The sequence below is a fragment of the Mandrillus leucophaeus genome, unplaced genomic scaffold (genome assembly GCF_000951045.1).
Source record: "Mandrillus leucophaeus isolate KB7577 unplaced genomic scaffold, Mleu.le_1.0 Scaffold346, whole genome shotgun sequence".
NCBI classification, from domain to species: domain Eukaryota; kingdom Metazoa; phylum Chordata; class Mammalia; order Primates; family Cercopithecidae; genus Mandrillus; species Mandrillus leucophaeus.
Window position 1 is genome coordinate 1,504,596 of NW_012103654.1, and position 20,961 is coordinate 1,525,556.

Sequence of the window (20,961 nt, forward strand, 5' to 3'; positions counted from 1 at the left end):
ATTCCTGGACTCAAGTGATCTGCCTGCCTTGGCCTCACAAAGTGCTGGAATTACAGGTGTGAGCCACTGCGTCCAGCCAACACACTGTATGTTTTTAAATTACATTTTTTAATCTGAATAGGTGCCTAGTCATATTTTAAAGCAGATTTCATTACAATTTATAGAATCTAAATATATTCAGGAGAGTATATAGTGAATGACCTGGAAGTTTCTCCTCATGTCCAATGTCAAAAACACATAAGATTCCTGGTTTTCAAATTTGCCATTTCAAAAATTAACACTTGGGGCAGATTTCAAGGAGAGGCTATAACAGTCCTAACAATATTGAGAACTGATTTTTAGTAATCCTTGGCTTCCTGCAACTACAGTTTGCTTTCAAATATATGATTTGGCACTAAGAAAAATAAAGCAGGTCTCTTGAAATGACATAGAAGAATGACTCTTACATATATTTTTACTCATCAGATGCATATTGAGCGACATGCCAAGAACTGTTCTAAGCCTTTGAGAAGTATCAGTGACCAAAAAGAACAGGTCCCTGCATTTATGGCTCACAAAGCATCCTGCTAGTGAGGGCTGAATGAATAAGTTGTAGGACTGTGGGTGTACAGTGTAACTCCTCTTCTGAAAAAACATTCATATGTCTGCATACAAACAGAAAAGGTGTGTACTAATGTTTGTATGTACAAGAAAAAAATGATCTGAGGGGGTGGGGTGGTAGGCAGGTGATAACATTAGGAGAAATACCTAATGTAGATGATGGGTTGATGGGTGCAGCAAACCACCATGGCATGTGTATACCTATGTATCAAACCTGCACGTTCTGCACATGTATCCCAGAACTTAAAGTACAATAAAAAAATTAAATAAAAAAAAGATCCAGATGACTGTAGAGTGTTTTATTTCAATAAATGTACCCTGCTTTTAAAGATGCATTTCGTGACTCAAAGTTCTCAAAGACTAAATGAATATTAGTTTTTAAACTGACTGATATAAAAACATCTAAGATACTAGTTTTAATCCTTAAAATATATCCCGTATAATTATCAGAGTTAGGAAGTAATGAAAATATGGGTTTTATACAAACTCTGTAGAGAGGATCGAGGAGTAGATGGGAACTAGACAACTTTTGAGGTTGCTTGTGATCCTAAGAGTTGATGATTTCATAGCTTTGAATATAATCTCAAAGATAATATAATTTACAAATCAATAAAGCTCATTATTATAGGCAAATGTTCATCTCCAGTGAAATCAAAGAAATCAAAAAATAAAAACAGTAAATCATAAATGATCATCATGGCATCATTATAATAATAAAAATGTCCAACAACTGAGGACTGAACAAATAATATCCATTATAAGGTAATATAGGCCAGGCACGGTGGCTCACGCCTGTAATTCCAGCACTTTGGGAGGCCGAGGTGGGTGGATCACAATGTCAGGAGATCGAGACCATCCTGGCTAACACAGTGAAACCCCGTCTCTACTAAAAATACAAAAAATTAGCCTGGTGTGGTGGCTGGCGCCTGTGGTCCCAGCTACTCAGGAGGCTGAGGCAGGAAAATCGCTTGAACCCAGGAGGTGGAGGTTGCAGTGAGCCGAGATCACATCACTGCACTCCAGCCTGGGTAACAGAGCGAGACTCCCTCTCAAAAAAAAAATAATAATAATATACAAGCAGCCATTGCACATAACATTGAAAGAGAATACTAACTGATACAGGAAAACGATTATGATGTATGGCTACTTCTTTTTTTTAAAGCATAACAGCGTAACAGTACATACATATATCACTGAGTGGTAGGACCAATTTTTTGTTTTCTTTCCTGTGCTTCCTATATTCTTGTTAATTGTTGACAAGAAAGTTATATTAAATTTTGTCCACCTACAAAGGTACTTGAAATGAATAAAGCAAAAAGCAGCACAAATTTCTAACGTGCCATTGCGTTGTAAATTGTCCATTTCCTTTCAGTAGTGGCATGCTGCCATACTACAGCATACACTAAAAAGATACTGAGTACATAACACCTTAAATGTCCACAAGTAACATAAGGAGTAAAGTTCTTTACATTCTTTAGATATTTTTAGAAAGAAATATTAATGTCAATGATTTTCCCACACCAAAGTTAATTAAGACACCAGGCAATGTATCAAAAAGACTCTGTTCATCTCTCTACTTGCCTTTAAGTTTTCGACCTTTTCTTCAAATGATTTAAAAGTTGGGGAGTTTCTATGGAGAGAAAAGAAAAACAAATAGTAAATACAAATACTGAAAAAAAAATCCAACTAGTTTGAAAATACCATTGATTATATTCCTCTTCAACATTATTCCTTATCGGCAAAAGAACAGATACAATTATCTGTATCATATATGTGCAGGTACATACAAGTATTTATAATGTAAGATTCTCAATTTCTGATCTCATCTTTTTCAGAGTATGCATTTAATTCCATGAATAGGGCCAGTCTCAGACATAAGTAATGTAGATATGGTCAAGTACGTGTGTGAGGAGAGGGAACGAAGCCAGGTAAAATAGCAATTCTGTCACTTCCCCAACCAACTTGTCATGATACAAGAAAATGCCACCATTAGATCCGTTTAATTTTGGTTAAGGTACTATGCTCTAAAATCCCCATTTTGATTCACATCTTCCCTGGCAGAATTTCTACATGAACACACATCACCCAAGTGGGACAAGCTTATGAGGTTCAGTATCAGGGAGCAGCATAATAGACAGGGAAAGCAGGGACCAAAAAGGGGGAGAAGCATAGAAACGGCTTTGCCTACTTCACAACGCTGTCCCAAAGGATGAGGAGAGCACACTGAGCCCACAGGACATTCATTCATCCATGTTACATTCACATCTATCCATATTAATTAAGGAGGATCACAGCGCCTTTGTCTCTCACAAAGGCGCTTTGGACAGAGGGTTTCCAATGCTGTTATCCTATCCAACTGACCTTGAATATCCTTCCTACTACCAAGATGAAAAATGCAAAGAAGGGAAAAGGGGTTTCTTCCTTCCCACGGTGGTGATGGCAGGACAGTTAAGCCAACAGCTCTCAAAGTGTGGGCCCCAGACCAGCTGCTGCTGCAGCTATCGGGAAGTCATGCACAATGCCAATTTTCAGGTCCCACCCCAACTCTACAGGATCAGAGGCTCTAGAGGTGGGGCCCAGCAAGCAGGGGTTTCACAAGCATTCCAAGTGATTTTGATGGACACTGAAGTTTAAGCCAAGCACAGATTGTTAAAAATCCTCTACCTCTCTAGAGAGGTTAGGTGAGGTAATATCACTTGCAAGTGCTAATGAAAGCAGATACTAGAATTAAATCATAGTTGGCTTCAAATGTCACAGTGGGACAAGGGAAGTGAAAATGGGAAGGATGTAGAAAAGGAGAGTGTAACTAAAGCAAATGCAGACGGAGGTGGCGGGACAAGAGAAGGTTTGTTAACAAGCAGTGCTCACTTTGTGAAGTAAACAGATTTCAGACAGGAAACAAAGGTTTTACAAAATAAAATAGAAATAACTTTTAAAAAACAAAATCAAAACATTTAACGGATCTCTTGCACCCATCCCAACATTAGAGGACGTGTAGCTGAAAACTGATAGAGTGTTAAACACACAGCTTGTTTCAAGGGGAATTCTAGTTCCCTGATTCAGAACAGTTCAAGTTAAACATCTAATTAAAGAAAAATAAAGCATAAGACCAACTACATTTCATAAAAATATACTTTACCTCATAGCAGGCATGCTAATTGAATGTTGAATGGAACGTATACTAAGAGGCAGCATTAAAAAGAGATAGAAATAAGGTTAGTATAGTGGTGCTTCAACATTATTAAAAGCTGACAAAACTTAGCTTCCCAGGAGCTTTATTCTTTTGGCGCCATGAAGAATTACCTACTTTTTGAGGTGGAGGGGATCAAAATTATTCCAACAAAATTTACTTTTATTCAGGAGCCAATTAATTCCCAGGAGTTACTAGAGCTAACAATACCACCTTGCATTTTATAGCACTTTGAAAACTAAAGTGCTTTCACTTAGAGCTGTAAGGCATATAGGAGTTAAATGAGTTACCCTAGGTCACAGCAGAATCAAGAATAGAACTTGGGTCTTCTAATTCAATGTTTATCGCCTCCCCTCAAAAATGAAGCATGCACACACACACACATACACACATATATACATACAAGCAAGGACAGGGAAGGACCCCTAGTAAGTCAAGGGGTAACTGCCCACTCAAGGACAATGCAGTTCACTGACCACTCAGGTTCAAGGTTATCAGCTCTTAGCCATCTCCCATAGAGACCACCTCACGAGATAAGAGTGCCTTCATTCCTAGGCTCGTAAAATGACTGTATTCTGCTAATATTGTTACTATGCTTATAGTAGTTTGACCACTGGCATGACTTTGGTAAATAAACTTTCCTTTGGGTAAAGTGTGTAGGTTCAAGGTATTAATTCTCAGTTATATTTAAATATTTTGTGTGCTTATGATTTCCTTTTCTTAAAGACTCATTTGTTACAAATGATAATATGTCTTCAATGTAGCTCCTCAAATCTAACTTTGCATTAATATCTGATAACATGGAGAATGATTGTGATATATGGATATATGTCAAATATGCTGGGAATCAGTGTAATCAAGATTATCAATGAAATATTTAAGCATCTCTGTACTCAATGTCTTACATAACAGGAAAAGATACATGTAACTCAGCATTCTCTCTATCCTACAATGGTGGTCAATACCTACGGTATAAGACTATAATAATCTATTCTGGGAGGAATTTGATAAATTTCCTACCTGAATCTATCAAAGACTGTTGGTCCCAGTCTCTAAATTTACAACACCAGAACTCTAAGTACCACCTGTTCTTCCTCAGACCCTTCTGCTAAAGCTGCCTGCAATAGTCACATTGCCACAAACCACCTTCTACCATAACTGATATGATAAGTGGATCAGTGAAGCACCACCCACCACCGCTAACCTCCCAGTGGCCTATAAACTGTCTGGAATGTATGAAAAATGAAGGAGTGAAGACAATTAAGACTCTTATCCTAGCATATTGTAATTAGGACACTAAGCTTCTGGACACTTAGATGTTGAAGATCTGGCGGGACCAGGTGAAAGCTGACAGAACGCAGAGGAAACCAATTCCCAAAGAAAGAATCGAATACAAGCACAGAGAGAGGTAGAGCAAATGGAGAGGTGATCATGCAGGGAATCCGGCAGGACAGGAGAGGAACAGGTTTCTTGGTTTCTATAATAGAAGCTATTTCAATTTCCCAGTTGATGGAGCTGGTTTGGGGGGAGCCTGGCCTTGCTTCCTTTTCTCTTCTTGAATTACAAAAAAAAACTTTGTATTTGTGTAACACATTCTTCTTTTTAGGTAAGCTAAAAGTTACACAACTTTCTGTTCCTAATCAAAACTCTTCATTAGGACATTCATCTTGGCAGAAATCGCTGAAAAAGAAGGTGAGTAATGGCCAAATATGTGATAAATTCCTTGTCCAGGGGACCCACACATTGAATTTAATAGTATCAACAAAATGAGGAAACAGGTGGATAAGTGCACATTTCAGAATTTCACAGCTAATTCTAGTCACTGTCCCTAAGAACCCATGTGAAATATCACTTCCTCCAGCAGTGGATCGGTGGGGCTCTATATCACTTTACCCAGCACATACCTACTAAATATGTTTCAGTGGTAATATATAAGGAAAGGCAAGGAAGTGGTTAGACTAAGTGTTTATTTTGTGAAAAAAATCACTAAAGTGAATTTGGTATTGAGCACTTTTCTGTATGCATTATATCACCTTGAAGATAAATATACAGAATAAAATCAGTTAATAGAGTCAAAGACAAGGTCTCTCTGCTTTTACAGTAGCTATTTTAGTAGGAAGAAAAGGAGCACACATCAACTTCAATTCCATCTGGTTGCTGGATCCTCCCCATAACCCACAGTTAGATGAAATTCAATTTTGTTAATAACTAGTTGTAATGTAACTATAGGGTGGCTGTTCTTTCATTTCTGGCTTCTCTATGGCAAGTTACACAAAGCTTCAACTTGCTCATCATTTTCAGTTTCATTCAAGCTTAAATGTAATATGGAAACCTTCAAAAGCAAAATGTCCTGTTGCTGCAGGACCAGAATCATCTCTAATAGATAGGTTGTAAGAATCAGTTACCATCTATAAGGCACATTTTATTAAAAATGTTCTGTCTTATTTGTAACCCTCAAATACATTAATCTGTAATCAAACTAGGAATGCAAACCTGGGCTCCTCAAAACACTGAAAAAAAAATCAGGATAATCTGATTCTCAGTAAGTACTTTTCAATCTCATACTGCATTTACTCTATTTGAAAAATCATTGTTTAAAAAACAGCTGAATTGATTTTTTTTTTTAATTCCTTGTTTCTAACAGTTATCAGATCCTTTCATCCTTAATACTATTAACAGGGGAGGGGGCAGAGGGAGGAGAAGGAAGGAAGTCGCAGCACAGGAAGGAGGAGAAGGAAGAATTAATGGCTAACACGTTGGAATGCTTACTATGTACCACGTATGCTTTTCACAGCTATCGATGTAATATTATTCCACTTTGCCCTCACACAATCTCTTGATGTTGTGGTCACAGCGGCTATTGTTCAAAGTGCTGGACAGTGCCCAGAGGGGCATTGTCTTAAACCACCATTACTCTGGGAAGGCCCAGGAGGACAGTGCAGGCTCCGGGACTAGGCGTGCTTGGTTCCAGTCCTGGTGATCAGCCACTTACACCTGCTGGGTAACCTTGGGGAAGTCCTTAATCTCTCTATGGCTCAGTTTCCTCATCTAAAATGTCAAAACAACAATAGCACCTACGTCTGAGGTACTATTGTCTTACTGGGCTTATAAATGTTAATTGTTATTATAACACGTGACTTTAATTGAAACACGAATTAACATCTACTGTATATTATACTTTTACATATGCATAGAAAATATGCAAACAGGAGGGGAAATATAAGCATATCACCTTCAAGCTTTCAAATTTCAGCATTATTTTGGTTTTCAGCTCCACCCCTATAGTCTACAGCAATGCCTGGCACATAGTTAGCACTCAATAAACACTTCTGAGTGAAAGAATGAATGAATAAATGAATAAACAATTTTGATAACTAAAATTGGGAATATGAGCATGAAACACAGAAAAGTTCATTAAAGTGTTTCAAATTCTAATCAAAAGACATTCTTTTTCTGACACAAGGAAAGAGATCATTTCTCTTCCCATTAAGTGGTGGAAATTTTCAGCAAAAGGGAATTGTCTAGCAAGACTTTAATGAGCCCAAAACAAATAAATATCTACAGGGGTACATGAAGAAACACACATTTAAAAAGGAGAAATTTTCTTTGGAAATAAAGGCAAAATTAATTAGCACTTCCTCTTAAATATACCGAAAATATTAGACAAATGTGTCTACTGAATATTACAGTATAGTTTTAATAACACCAAAATTTTATGTTTAACCCTGGCACTGACTGAAATGAGAAGGTTCTTTTAAAGCTTCCCTCAAAATGCTAATGGCATGAGTCAATACTTTCATATAGGCATAGAAAATATGCAGATGGGAGGGGAAATATAATCATACCACCTGAGGGAAAAGCAGGCTGCCCGAGAGGGCCTCCCAGGACAGCACTCATGACCACATCCTCCTTGGCCTCACTACCACCACCGCCCCTCATTCTCAGGACATCAAAAGCAGCTCGCTCTCTCTGTTTCCTTATATATCTGCCTCCCCCCAAGCAAGGCATAAGGCAAATATCTAAATCCCAAGTGCTGACTTATCAACTATGTAAAATAAAAACTGTTGCTGAGTCTAATACATTCAGGTTGGCAAAACTGGTGCATTTTCTCCTTCTATATCCATAATTACATTAGGGAGTAAAATCACTGGCATAAGTTTGCCAGGTAAAATGGACCTAAAACAAACAGTGAGTGGGATTAAGGATTAATCAACTATTTCATAGCACTTAGCAAAAGGAGCCTACTGCATCCATCTCCGTGGGAGAAAAGGACTTACTGCTGGGATTGTAACACTCAAAATCTACAGCCTAAGCTCTCTTTCCTTGGATAGTTGAGGGAATGTGGCCAATATTTGCCTCTGTGACTCACATAATCTAAAAGATGTAGGGTTTTTTTTATGTATGTGAACACACTAAATCAGAACACAATCACTTCTTGGCCTTGGAATTATTTTTTTAAATGCCTTTACCTAGCCTTTGATTTGTAAGAATTACAAAGTTTAACTTTCAAAAGATAATCTCATTTCTCTCATTTTAATCAAAAGCCTTACTTTAACCCCCACATGCTGATGGGCAATTAAATATTCATAAAAACTTAATATTTATTAAAAACAAGACTGAAAATGGTACAGCATAATCTCAATATTTTTAAAATAAAATGGACAAAGTGACTGTAAAATGAGCTAGAAAAGAGTTGCAAAACATAATTTGTTGCTGATGAATTAATAAGACAGCACACACTGAGCCATATCTAGGTATGGCTTTAAGGTATAGAAAGGTATTCTTTAAAGGTATAGAAAAGTCTAGTGGTATGTACTGAAGAAACATCGTCCTCAATAGCCCTTACTTTCATATCTTATATTGATGTTTGCATCACACCTAACATTTTATAACCAGTACTGATGAGGCTCTTCCATTCTTAACTTATCCCAAGTCCCCACTTTTCCCCTACTCCACTCTAAGATTTTAAGCTTGATTCTAATAAAAGCCATGTCTTCTTTACCGTTATGCCCATGGGACCTGTCCACAGTAGACACTCTAATGTCAGCAGAATGGGTGATGTATTCAGTTACTTAGGGCACTTTTTAACTGAATGCCAACGATACACAATCACCTATCATTGGTTACTTGATTTTTTTAGCATAATTTGAGCTTTAAATAGTTCAACATTTAGAGTTTATATATCCCTATAATCTACTCTGACTTCCAGGGCTAAGTGTCACCGAGACAGAAGCTATAAGTACCTGTTTGCTTACTTAAAAAGGCAAGTAGCTAGACTACCATGAGTGACTGCTTAAGAAAATAATCTGCATCAATAGGAACAGAGATGAAGACTACTATATTATCCTTCCTGCTTACACTCTAAAGACTTTCCTCCACCTTAGATTCCTCCAACAGCTGATTAGATAATCATAGAGTCCGCCTGGGAAAGACAGAGGTTTGCTCAACATCACAAAGTCTCTTTCTGTAAGGCATGGTTTGAGCTAACATCTTTTTAATGTGCTTTTTTTAGCTTAATATACCTTTTCCTTTTTCAAACCATGAAGTTGCCTTGTGTCCATAGAGAATATAACAAGTGTAAAGAAATAATAAAATTGTAAAAACTATAAGCTAGTAAAACAAGTATTAAAAAGTACAGAGTAATGGTAGATTTTACCTTATGTATATTTTACCACAATTAAAAAAAAAAAAAAAAAAAGTAGAGTAACCAATAGAAGATGGAAGACTAACATCAGGAGACAGTACATATGCAGTCTATTACAATTGCATAATGAAACCCAGGTGAAGAATTCCAACATCCTTATAAAAGTACCAAAGAAACAAAAGCATCAAAAACAAACAAAGTCAGACATTAAAAGGGAGGGATTTTGCATGCCACGGTAAAGCTGCTTCTTTTTACCAAAGAAAAAAGTAAAAAAGAAATGTCAAAATCATTTCCATATCCGCTGAACCACAGTGTCAAATACTTCTTTTAATTTATCAATTACCCATGGTATACAAGAAACCCTCCCTTGAAATTAGGAATGCACTAGAGAAAAAGATACTCCAAATGCAAGAAAATTATGTACTGGACAAACACGATCACCCAACACAGCATAGTAATCTAATCTCAGCACACTTTTCTTATACAACTGCTAGACTGCAGTGACGGTTCAAACTCTCCTTACCTAAAGGAATGTGAAAAGGCTTGCAATCTGTAAGAAGCCAGAGTAAGCATTAAAAAAGAAAGAAGTTCTGATAAATCTAAAACAATTAAATAACCTAAGTTTTAAAATGTATAATGTTTTCCCTGGGCTCTAAACTGCTACACAATTCAGTCAGCATAGAGAAAATGAACACCTAATAGATAGATACATAATTGTCAAGAGAATTCAAGAAAGCTATATTTATTACATTATGCTTAGACGACGACAGTCCAAATATAATGAGTGAGGAATTTAGTTATTTTATATAAAGTATAACACATAAATTGACCAAACCTATTCAACCAAGAAATTCTGGTTGTAAGATCCACTTTCCCCACAAATGCAAAACACAAAGCCATGCAATCTGAGCATTTTTTAAAAAACACAAATCTTGCATGCCAACAGAAGCACAGCTGACTTAAACCACATTTGTCATTTTCATCACTATCCTAATCCACATGAGTGAAGGGGGGACACAAAAGCACTGTGAAGTGGTTTTATCAAAATGGCAAGGAAAACTCTGCAGACTAATCTAAAGTACAAATGCAAAAAAAAAAAAAAAAAAAGCAACAACTCAAAATCAAGATTTTGGCCTAAGCATGAACGTAGTTACAGCTTACTGGTTAGAATAAATCAGTGCACAAATGAGCATGTTGTAATCACACCATGGTATAAAATGTCACATACAGAACGTGAAGCCAAGTTTGAATCGAAGCGTGCACTTCAATGCTCCTGTTGTCATCCCTAGTAACACACCAGGCTCTGCCCACAATCACAAATTTGCAACCAAAGACATACTTACCCTGCATGATCATGAAGAACTAAAAAGACACAGAAGTTCACAACCAGAACTTTTCAACAACCTTAAATGATCATCAGATGATCATTTGATGTCAGAATGCTAGGCCTAGAAGACCTTAGGTGAGCCTTCCAGGTACGGGTTTGAAGGAGTGCCCTCCCTCACTCTAACAGGAGTAGCTAGCATCAACTACAGCCAAGGTCAGGAAACAGATGCAACAACAATAACATTTTAATTTGCGTCAGCTACTTAATGAGCAAGGAAAAACAAGGACATACTTTACGTCTTCCAGCTTTTTGGTGATGACTGAGCCAACAGACGAAAAAGCAGCTGAGGCCTTCTGTCCAGCCTGGGACAAGGTTTCAGATGTCTTCTTGTAACTATATTAAATTATAAACACACAGAGCAAAGAAGGGTCAGCTGATCTTTTCTAGCATCAATTGTTTCAAGTGCAGTGGTCACCACCTGCTGGAGAACTCTCAAAAAGAGAAAACATTTTTCAGAACTTCTAAAATCCTTCATAACCAGCAGGGCAGCATCACCGCATCTTCGTATGTTCAACCCTAAGCTCAGGCACAATCTTCTGCAGTGCCCTAGTCCAGCCAGAAAGACAGAGGCCTATAAAGGCAGGGCCAAAGAAGTCAAGGTAAGGGCTAAAAATCATAAAACAAAGATGAAAATAAGCAAGGGCCTGAAAGAACTCACACCTCTTGTTCTTTTCCAAAATCTAAACAAATTTTGGATTATTCCACATAATCTAAACAAAACAAAAATGAAATCAAATTCCTCAGATGCCTTTGTCAACTTGATTTCCTAAAAAAGGGCCGGAAGCAATTAGTAGTTGGCATAAGTAGGACCCATTTGTATTTTATTATCCAAATACATTTTATGGGCATACTTTTTAAAAAATTTTGCATGTCTTTAGAGCTGCCAAATAAGGACTTAGTGGACTTTCAACAAAGTATGTAAAATATGCAATGCTTCAAATTATTCTAGTTTGGTATCTGCTATCACACAAAGGCAAAATTTGCCGCCTCCTTCCCAGCTACCTGGAGATTAGAGAAGGGAAAAGTGAAAACAAAAAAATGACGACAACAACAACAAAAAACAAATAAAATAATATCATACCTACCAAAACAATTCCCACATTATGGGAAAGAATGCTCAGGCATTTTTACTTACCCTGTCAAGATCAAATACCAATAAAAAACATGGTTTATGGTAATAACTGTCAAAAAAAAAGTTTCCTGTATGTTTTCCCACTGCCAACTTAGATGGGTAGAAAATGGACCAAAAGATTGGGGACTCAAGTACTGTCATGTTAAATACAGTTGGCCTCACTTCTGAGAGTTAAACTGTAAAACAACTTCTACGCTCACCAGCTCTGCAGATGGCTCTCCATACAGAAGACAGAGCAGTTCGGATTCTGCTGCTAGAAGCTTGCTCCTCCTTGTGCCAGGAAACAAAACTGCATTATGATAATGCTATATCATCGTATGTGTGGTCAAAAAGACAAAAAGCTTAAGGGATTGACCTCTGCCAAGAGCATATATCTGAGACTATGACCTGAGAATCTTACGATACATACAGAGCAAGGTAAAAAAAAATAAATTAATAATAATAATAAAGACTGGCTCCCGACCTGAGTTTGAATCCCCACTCCACACTTTGAGAGGTTTGTGACCTAAAAACTTAATTTGTCTGAGCCTGTTTCCTTATCCAGGGTTAACTCGCCACCCATTCTTACTGGGTTATTCTGAGGACTAAAGGACACAATGTACATATTTGTGACAAGTCAATACATAACACTTATGGGACCTGAATTTTATTTCTCCAACTGGCTAGCTTTCTTTCTGTTCCTTAGAATAAATGGTCTGGAAAAATCTAAGTTACAAAAAAGGCAGGTACACTTGAAAATCAGAAAAAAAAAGTGTGCCGTGTCGTCCAAAGAAAAGCTGCTGAAGCATCCTCATCCTCTTTTTCTTCCCCTCCCCAGACAAAAGGCACGACAGTGTCCTTTACATTCCCAAGGACAGTGTAGGATCAAGGGAACATACGCAGATGTTGCTGTCACGTCTTGCCACCCTTTGGCAATGTTCTGTTTTAGTTCCTGTAGAGAATTGATTCCAAGTTTCCGCTTGATCTCTGCTAGATGCTTCTCTTTTGCTGCTAACACTTGAGACAGAGTCTGGATTTCTTCTTCTACCTATGAGGAAGGGGTTAGGGTAGGAATATAGCAAAAGTCGTTCAGTAAGTTAAGATTATTAGCACAGAACTATATTGAAAATTCCAGTCATTAAACATTTTTTGAACCATTTACCTTTCTCTCTAAAAACAATGTATAATGTTGTTGAGTAAACTGGTTACTTGCTGATCTCTCCTGTAGAGCTTCTCTCTCCTCCTCCATGGGAGCTCTTTATAATCCCATCTTAAGTTGTTTTGGGCCTTCTCCTCTCTCCCTATACTTCCTTACTCAGCTATCTCATGTAGGTTTAGGACTCAAATTTCTACACACGTAATACTTTATAAAGTACTCTAACATCCACTCTCCCGACCTGTGGGTCTGCCTTTCCAGCCTAGACATTTCTATTTGAATGCCTACAAAACTTGTATTTGTACACTAAATCAAAATAATCTCCATCCCCTACCAAAACACACACAACCAAGCCAAACCCAAATCCAACCTCCTTGCATATTTGATGAGTATATATACTGGATACATATACTCAGTCTCCATGTCTGGCAAAGTCATGGCCATAATAAACCAAACTGCCTCCTCTTGAGAGCCCTGCGGTGGTTTCATGTGAACCACTTAATGCTGACTGCCCAGACTTGGCTAGGTGGTTAGAGGTGGGCCCTAAGCCACTGAGAGCCACCCATCAAGAGCCAGTGGATGAGCCCGGTGTGAAAAGAGGTGCTCAACTATTCAATCACTCTCACTCAGGAATCTAGTTTGAGAAGTAAGATGACATTATGAGTAGAAGCTGAAAAGACTTGAAGAAGCCTTGAGGTAGTAGGTAGGCCACAGTGAGATTATGAAAGGTATGGAAAGCTTAAACATGACTGAGGAAGCTAAAACTGTAAGCAGGAGCTATGAAGAAAAGGAAAAAGCGGACAGAATAGAACAAAAGGCTAATCCAGGAAAACAGAGAAAAGGGTGGACCCTATTTCAGAAACAGGGAAAAGGGCAGACAGTCTATTTCAGAGAAAAAGAGACACCATGTGGAAGATACTTTAGGTCCCAGGAAATTGAAAAACCAGGCCCCTAAAGTATATCCATTAACATTCAAGACCCTCAGAGAAATGCGTCTCCTGGCTTGTTGCAAAGCCATACTCTCAGCCCTGACCTGCATGGTATTTCTGTGATTTCAAAGACAACATGCCCCTTTAAAAATAACATAGAGTCAGTCAAATCTTTTCACAGATGATTAAATCTTTAGAGAACACGAAACAAAGAAAATTAGTGCAACGGAGAAAAGGATAAATCAAATGTGATGCAGCTGCCAGGAAAGGAAAAAAAAAAAAAAAGAAGAAGAAGAAGAAGAACCTACAACATCACTCTCAGACAAGATTAACTGGAACGGAGGTCCCTCAGAACAAATAAATAATCCCCTGTGCTTGTCAGAGTCACAAGTACTGGACCCAGTTTTGTAAGTCACATTTTGTAAGTCACAATGTATTTTGTAAGATATACATTGACAAAGTGGAATATGAGAAGAAAAGGACAAAAAAAGAGGAAAGAATAAGGTTCAAAATTAAGTAAATTAAATGATTTGCCCAAAGTCATCAAACAAATAATGTAGGAACCAGAATTTCTATCTAGGTTTTCTGAATGCACGTCTCAGTTTACTGGCTGAATTATCATGTACACTCTCTTAAGCTTCCCAATTCCTCTGTCTCTACTTCAAACTCCAAATCTTCAGACACTTCTAAGAATAGACTTAAATGGTAAGTTTCCTACCCCTTAGCCTTCTCTGAGGTACTCACTTCCTCTAATGAAAGCTGCAAAGACAAACCACTGTAAATCTTTCTGAACAATGCACAACACAGTATATTCCCCACCTTTGTTGGATAGCTTGTGCTGCTAACACACCTAGCCCAGCACATCACAGCTGCGATTTCTTAATTCAACATATACATGTAAAATAGAGTGACCTTAAAAGCATAAAGAGCATGATTAAGAATCTCTGATGTGTCTATCACTATATGCAAAGATCAACTCAAAATGGACTAAGGACCCAAAACCATAGAACTACTAGAAGAAAACATAGAAGAAACACTTCAGGGCATTGGTCTAAACAAAGATTTTACAGCTAAGACCTCAGAAACACAGGCAACAAAAACAAAAATAGACAAATGGGACTAAGTTAAAGGAAATCATCAACAGAGTGAAGAGATAACCTGTAGAATGGGAGAAAATTTTTGCAAACTATTCATCTGACAAGGGACTAATATCCAAAATACATAAGGAACTCAATTCAACAGCAAAACAAACAAGCAATTCCATTTGAAAAGTGGGCAAAGGATCTAAATAGACATTTCTCAGAAGAGACATATAAATGGCCAACGAATATATTAAAAATATCACTAATCATCAGGGAAATGCCAATCAAAATCAAAATGAGATATCAACTCACACCTATTATTATGCCTGTTATCAAAAAACCAAAAAATAACAGGTGCTGGCAAGGATCCAGAGAAAAGGAAACTCTTATACACTGTTGGTGGGAATATAAATTAGTACAGCCACTATGAAAAACAGTATGGAGGTTTCTCAGAAAAACTAAAAATAGAAATACCATTATATCCAGCAATCCCACTACTGGGTATTTTATCCAAAGGAAAGGAAATCAGTATATCAAGGGGATACCTTCACCCCCATGTTTATTGCAGCACTATTTACAATACCCAAGTGTCCATCAACAGGTGAATGGATAAAGAAAATGTGGTATACACAATGGAATACACTTCTGCCATAAAAAAGAATGAAATCCTGTCATTTGAAGCAACATGGATGAGCCTAGAGAATAATACGTTAAGCAGAATAAAGTAGGCACAGAAAGATAAATACTGCATGTTCTTACTCACATGTGGAAGCCAAGAAAAAAATTTGAACCCATCTAAGTAGAGAGTAAAATTGTGGGTGTTAGAGGTTGGGAAAGGGAGAATGCCGAGAGGTTGTGCTTCAAACAACGCTATTGTGAAAGTAAAAGACAACCAACAGAATGGGGAAAATATTGGCAAATTACATATCTAATAACAGTCTAGTATCCACAACATATAAAGAAACTTACAACTCAATAAAAAGACAACCCAATTAGAAAACAGGCAAAGGACTTAAATAGACATTTCTCCCAAGACATACAAATGACCAATAAGCACATGAAAAGATGCTTAACACCATTCATTAGTAATTTGAGAAATGCAACTCAAAACCACAAGGAGATACCACTTCATACCCATTAGGATGGCTATATTAAAAAAAAAAAAAAAAAAAAAAAACAGACATTAATAAATGTTGGCAAGGATGTGGAGAAACTGGAACCCTCAGACACAGCTGGTGAGAATGTAAAATGAAGTTTGGCAGCAACGCAGTTTAAGAGTTCCTCAAAAAGTTAAACATAGAGCTACCATATGACCCAGCAACTCCACTCCTAGGTATACATAACCAAGAGAATTGAAAACACATCCAGCCTGGGTGCAATGGCTCACAGCTGTAATCCCAGCACTTTGGGAGGCCAAGGTGGACAGATCACTTGAGGTCAGGGGTTTTAGACCAGCCTGGCTAACATGATGAAACCTCATACTACTAAAACACAAAAATTAGCCAGGCATGGTGGTGGTGCACCTACAATCCCAGCTACTCAGGAGGCTGATGCAGGAGAATCGCTTGAACCTGTGAGGCAGAGGTTGCAGTGAGCTGAGATCACGCTACTACACTCCAGCCTGGGCAACAGAGCAAGACTCTGTCTCAAAAAACAAACCAACAACAATAAAAAAAAAATACATCCATACAAAAAGCTGTATACAATTGCTTACAGCGGCATTATTCATAACAGTCCTAAAGTATAGCCACTGTGGAACGCAATTTGGATACTTCTCAAATAACTTAATACAGAGCTACCATTCCCATTGGGAATGGGATCCCTGGCAGCAATCCCATTACTGGGTATAGAAATTGTTCGACCAAAAAGACACCTGCACTCATATGTTTATTGCATCACTATTCACAATAGCAAAGACATGAAATCAACCCAGGTGCCCATTGTCCAATGTAGTACATATACATCATGGAATACTATGCAGCCCTTTCTAAAAAGTACAAAATCATGTCCTTTGCTGCAACATGGATACAGCTAGAGGCCATCTTCCTAATCAGATTAACACAGAAACGGAAAACCAAATACCACATGTTCTGACTTATAAGTGGGAGCTAAATATTGGGTACACACGGACACAAAGATGTGAACACTAAACACTGGGGATTCCAGAGGTGGAGAGGGAGAGTTGGGGGAAAGAGTTGAAAAACTATGTTCACTACTTGGGCAACAGGATCATTAGAAGCCCAAACCTCAACATCATGAGGCATTAACATGTAACAAACCCGCACATGTACCCCTTGAATCTAAAATTTTTTAATAAAAAATTTAAGTTTAAAAATGTTTTAAAGGGGACTATAAAGAAAATGAAAAGGAAAATCCACAGAATGGGAGAAAATATTTACAAATCATACAGTTGGTAACTTCGTTTGTTAAATAAAGACTATGTTTCCTCTTCCATCAATCATGATAATAACACCTGCCCTATAAGACTGTTGTAATAATTAATGAAATAATGCATGTAAAGAGCTCAGCTTAACACCTCCCACACAGCCCATGTGGGATAGCATTAGGTGCTATCACTATTATTTTTATTTTGTTGATAATAAAACAGTATTGAGAACTGCCAAGGATTTGGAAAAAAAAAATGCTCTTTCAAAACATTGTAAGAAATATTCTGCATAGCATTTTGGCCATGTTGCTATATACTCTTAAAAACCATTAGACCCAGGCATAATGCTACTTTCAGGACTTTATCCTAAAGCACTAATTAAAGAAGTGCATAAAGGCTTACATGAAGGTATTTACATCAAACTATTATTCATAATAGCAAAAAATGGAAACAATCCAAATGTTTATAAATAATATAAATTAAAAATGAGCTTGCGGAAATTCAAAATGGACTATGAAGCAATTTAAAATGAGGTTGCAGAAGAGTATATTGGCATAAAAATGTTTTTGAAAAATCAGTTAAATGGGAAAAGGTTATTTGTATTCTGATGCCCTCTACAAATATAAAAATATATCACCAGGCATGGCAGCCCATGCCTGTAATCCCAGCACTTTGGGAAGCCAAGGCAGATGGATCGCCCAAGGTCAGAAGTTCGAGACCAGCCTGGCCTACATGACAAAACCCCATCTCTACTAAAAATATAAAAATTAGCTGGGCATGGTGGCACGTGCCTATAGTCCCAGCTACCCAGGAGGCTGAGGCAGGAGAATCACTTGAGCCTGGGAGGCAGAGGTTGCAGTGAGCCAAGATCACGCCACCACACTCCAGCCTGGGCAACAACAAAGTGAAACTCTGTCTCAAAAAAAAAAAAAACAAAACAGTTTATCACCCATCTGCCTTATCCATTCTATCCCACTCTTTATAAAACTTTGGGTAAAAAAAATGAGTAGTACAAACAGACAGAAGATCAAAGAGATAGACTTGAACAATACCATACATCAACTAGACCTAACACATACATGTACAGAACAACTCACCCCAAAATAGAAAGTACACTCTTCTCAAATGCACATGGAACATTCTCCAGGGCAGAGTATATGTTAGGCAACAAAACAAGTCTCTATAAACTTAAAGTCATACAAAGCACCTTCTCCAACCACCACCACGAAACTGGAAATTAAAAACAAAAGGAAAACCAGAAAATTCACAACTATGTAAAAATCAAACCACACACTTTTAAACCACCAACGGGCCAAAAAAGAAGTCACAAAGGAAATTCGAAAACACCTTGAAATGAAGGAAAACAAAAACAACATATTAAAACTTATGGGATGCAGTTGAAGCACTGTCAGTAAGAAATGTATAGCTGTAAATGCCTCCATTTTAAAAAAAACTCAATAACCTAACTCTACACCTTAAGGAATTAGAGAAAAATTTTAAAAATAGTAAGCTACACCCAAAACTAAGAGAAGGAAGGGAATAATAAGGAAGAGATTAGATATTAGAGTGAAGATAAACAAAACAGACAAAAGGAAACAATAGAGAGAATGAATAAAAGCAAAAGTTCATTCTTTAAAAAGATCAACAATGCATTAAGGGTTAAAAAAAAAGAAAAAAAAGAAAAGAAAAAGACGGCCAGGGGCAGTGGCTCATGCCGGTAATCCCAGCACTTTGGGAGGCCAAGGAGGTCGGATCACCTGAGGGGAGGAGTTGGAGACCGGTCTGACCAACACACTGAAACCCCGTCTCTATTAAAAATACAAAAATTAGCTGGGAGTGGTGGCACGTGCCTATAATCCCAGCTCTTCGGGAGGCTGAGGCAGGAGAATCGCTTGAACCTGGGAGTCAGAGGTTGCAGTGAGCCGAGATCGCACCGTTGCACTCCAGCCTGGGCAACAGAGTGAGGCTCCATCTCGAAACAAAAAAAAAGAAGTTCGAGACCAGCCTGGCCAACATGGTGAAACCTCGTCTCTACTAAAAATACAAAAATTAGTCAGGCGTGATGGTGCACGCCTGTAGTCCCAGATACCGGGGAGGCTGAGACACGAGAATTGCTTGAACCCTGGAGTCAGAGGCTGCAGTGTGCCAAGATTGCTGCTACTGCACTCCAGCCGCCTCAGCGACAGAGCAAGGCTCCATCTCAAAAAAGGAACGGAAGGGAACAGAAGAAAAAGATGAGCAAACTTGACAAACCTATAGCTAGACTGACAGAAAAAAGGAGAGAAGACATAAATAACTAGAACCAAATGAAAGTGGGGACATTAATACTAACTTTACAGGAAGAGAAAGGATTACAAAAGAATACTATAAGCAATTGTACACCAACATACTAGATAGTCTAGAGTAAATGGACAAATCATAGAAATATATAAATGATCAAACTGACCCAACAAAATAGAGAAAATCTGAACAGGTAAAGAGATTGAACCAGTATCAAAAATCTCCCAAAGAAAAGTCTAAAAGTAGATAGCTTCAATGGTTAATTCTACCAAACACTTAAAGAACAGACAAACCTTTTCAAACTCTTCTGAAAAACAGAAGATGGTAGAACACTTTCCAACTCATCATAAGAGGCCAGCATTACCCTATTTACCAAAGCCAGGGAAAGACATCACAAGAAAATGGCAGCCCGTATCTCTTATGAATATCCAGAAGCATATCAAAAGGATTATAAAACATGATCAAGTGGAATATATCCTAGGAATGCAACAATTATTCAACACATGAAAATCAATCAGTGTCATATACCACATTAATATAATAATAAAAGGAAAAAAATACAATCATTTCAATATGTGAAGAAAAAGCATTTCATAAAAATCCAATACTCTTTCCTGGGGGGAAAAAAAAAACACTAAAACTAGGAATAAAAGAGAACTTCCTCAACGCAAGTCCATTTGTGAAAAAATGACAGCTAATATCATACTTATGGTCAAAGACTGAAAGCTTTCCCCTAAGATAAGAGAAAAAGACAGGGATACCCATTTTTACCATTTTTACACAATATTGTACTGAAGAGGTTTAGCCAAAGCAGTTAGACAGGAAAAATAAATCAAAGGCATGCAAATTGGAAAGGAAAAGTAAAACTGTGTTTAATCACAGATGACATGATTTCATATATAGAAAGTCCTAAAGAATCACAAAAAAGGCCAGGCACGGTGGCTCATGCCTGTAATCCCAGCACTTTGGGAGGCTGAGGTGGGCAGATCACCTGAGGTCGGGAGTTCGCAACCAGGCTGACCAACATGCAGAAACCTCATCTCTACTAAAAATACAAAATTAGCCGGGCATGGTGGCACATTCCTGTAATCCCAGCTACTTGGGAGGCTGAGGCAGAAGAATCGCTTGAACCCAGGAGGCGGAGGTTGCAGTGAGCCGAGATTATGCCATTGCACTCCAGCCTGGGCAACAAGAGT

At 37.8% G+C, this 20,961-nt stretch overlaps 1 protein-coding gene across 4 annotated transcripts in view; it reads right to left on the reverse strand.

Moving 5' to 3' along the window:
- Positions 1 to 20,961, reverse strand: part of TPD52 (tumor protein D52) — a 48,172-nt gene that overhangs the window by 8,334 nt on the left and 18,877 nt on the right. Inside the window, exons 3-7 of one of the 4 annotated variants that reach the window (XM_011989082.1) lie at positions 12,832 to 12,980; positions 11,053 to 11,154; positions 9,958 to 9,984; positions 3,740 to 3,781; positions 2,182 to 2,230 (exon numbers count right to left, since the gene is read on the reverse strand). In XM_011989082.1, coding sequence (XP_011844472.1) covers positions 2,182 to 2,230; positions 3,740 to 3,781; positions 9,958 to 9,984; positions 11,053 to 11,154; positions 12,832 to 12,980 — 369 coding nt within the window. The remainder of the gene's footprint in view (positions 1 to 2,181; positions 2,231 to 3,739; positions 3,782 to 9,957; positions 9,985 to 11,052; positions 11,155 to 12,831; positions 12,981 to 20,961) is intronic. The other 3 variants (XM_011989083.1, XM_011989084.1, XM_011989085.1) reach the window with 3 other exon arrangements.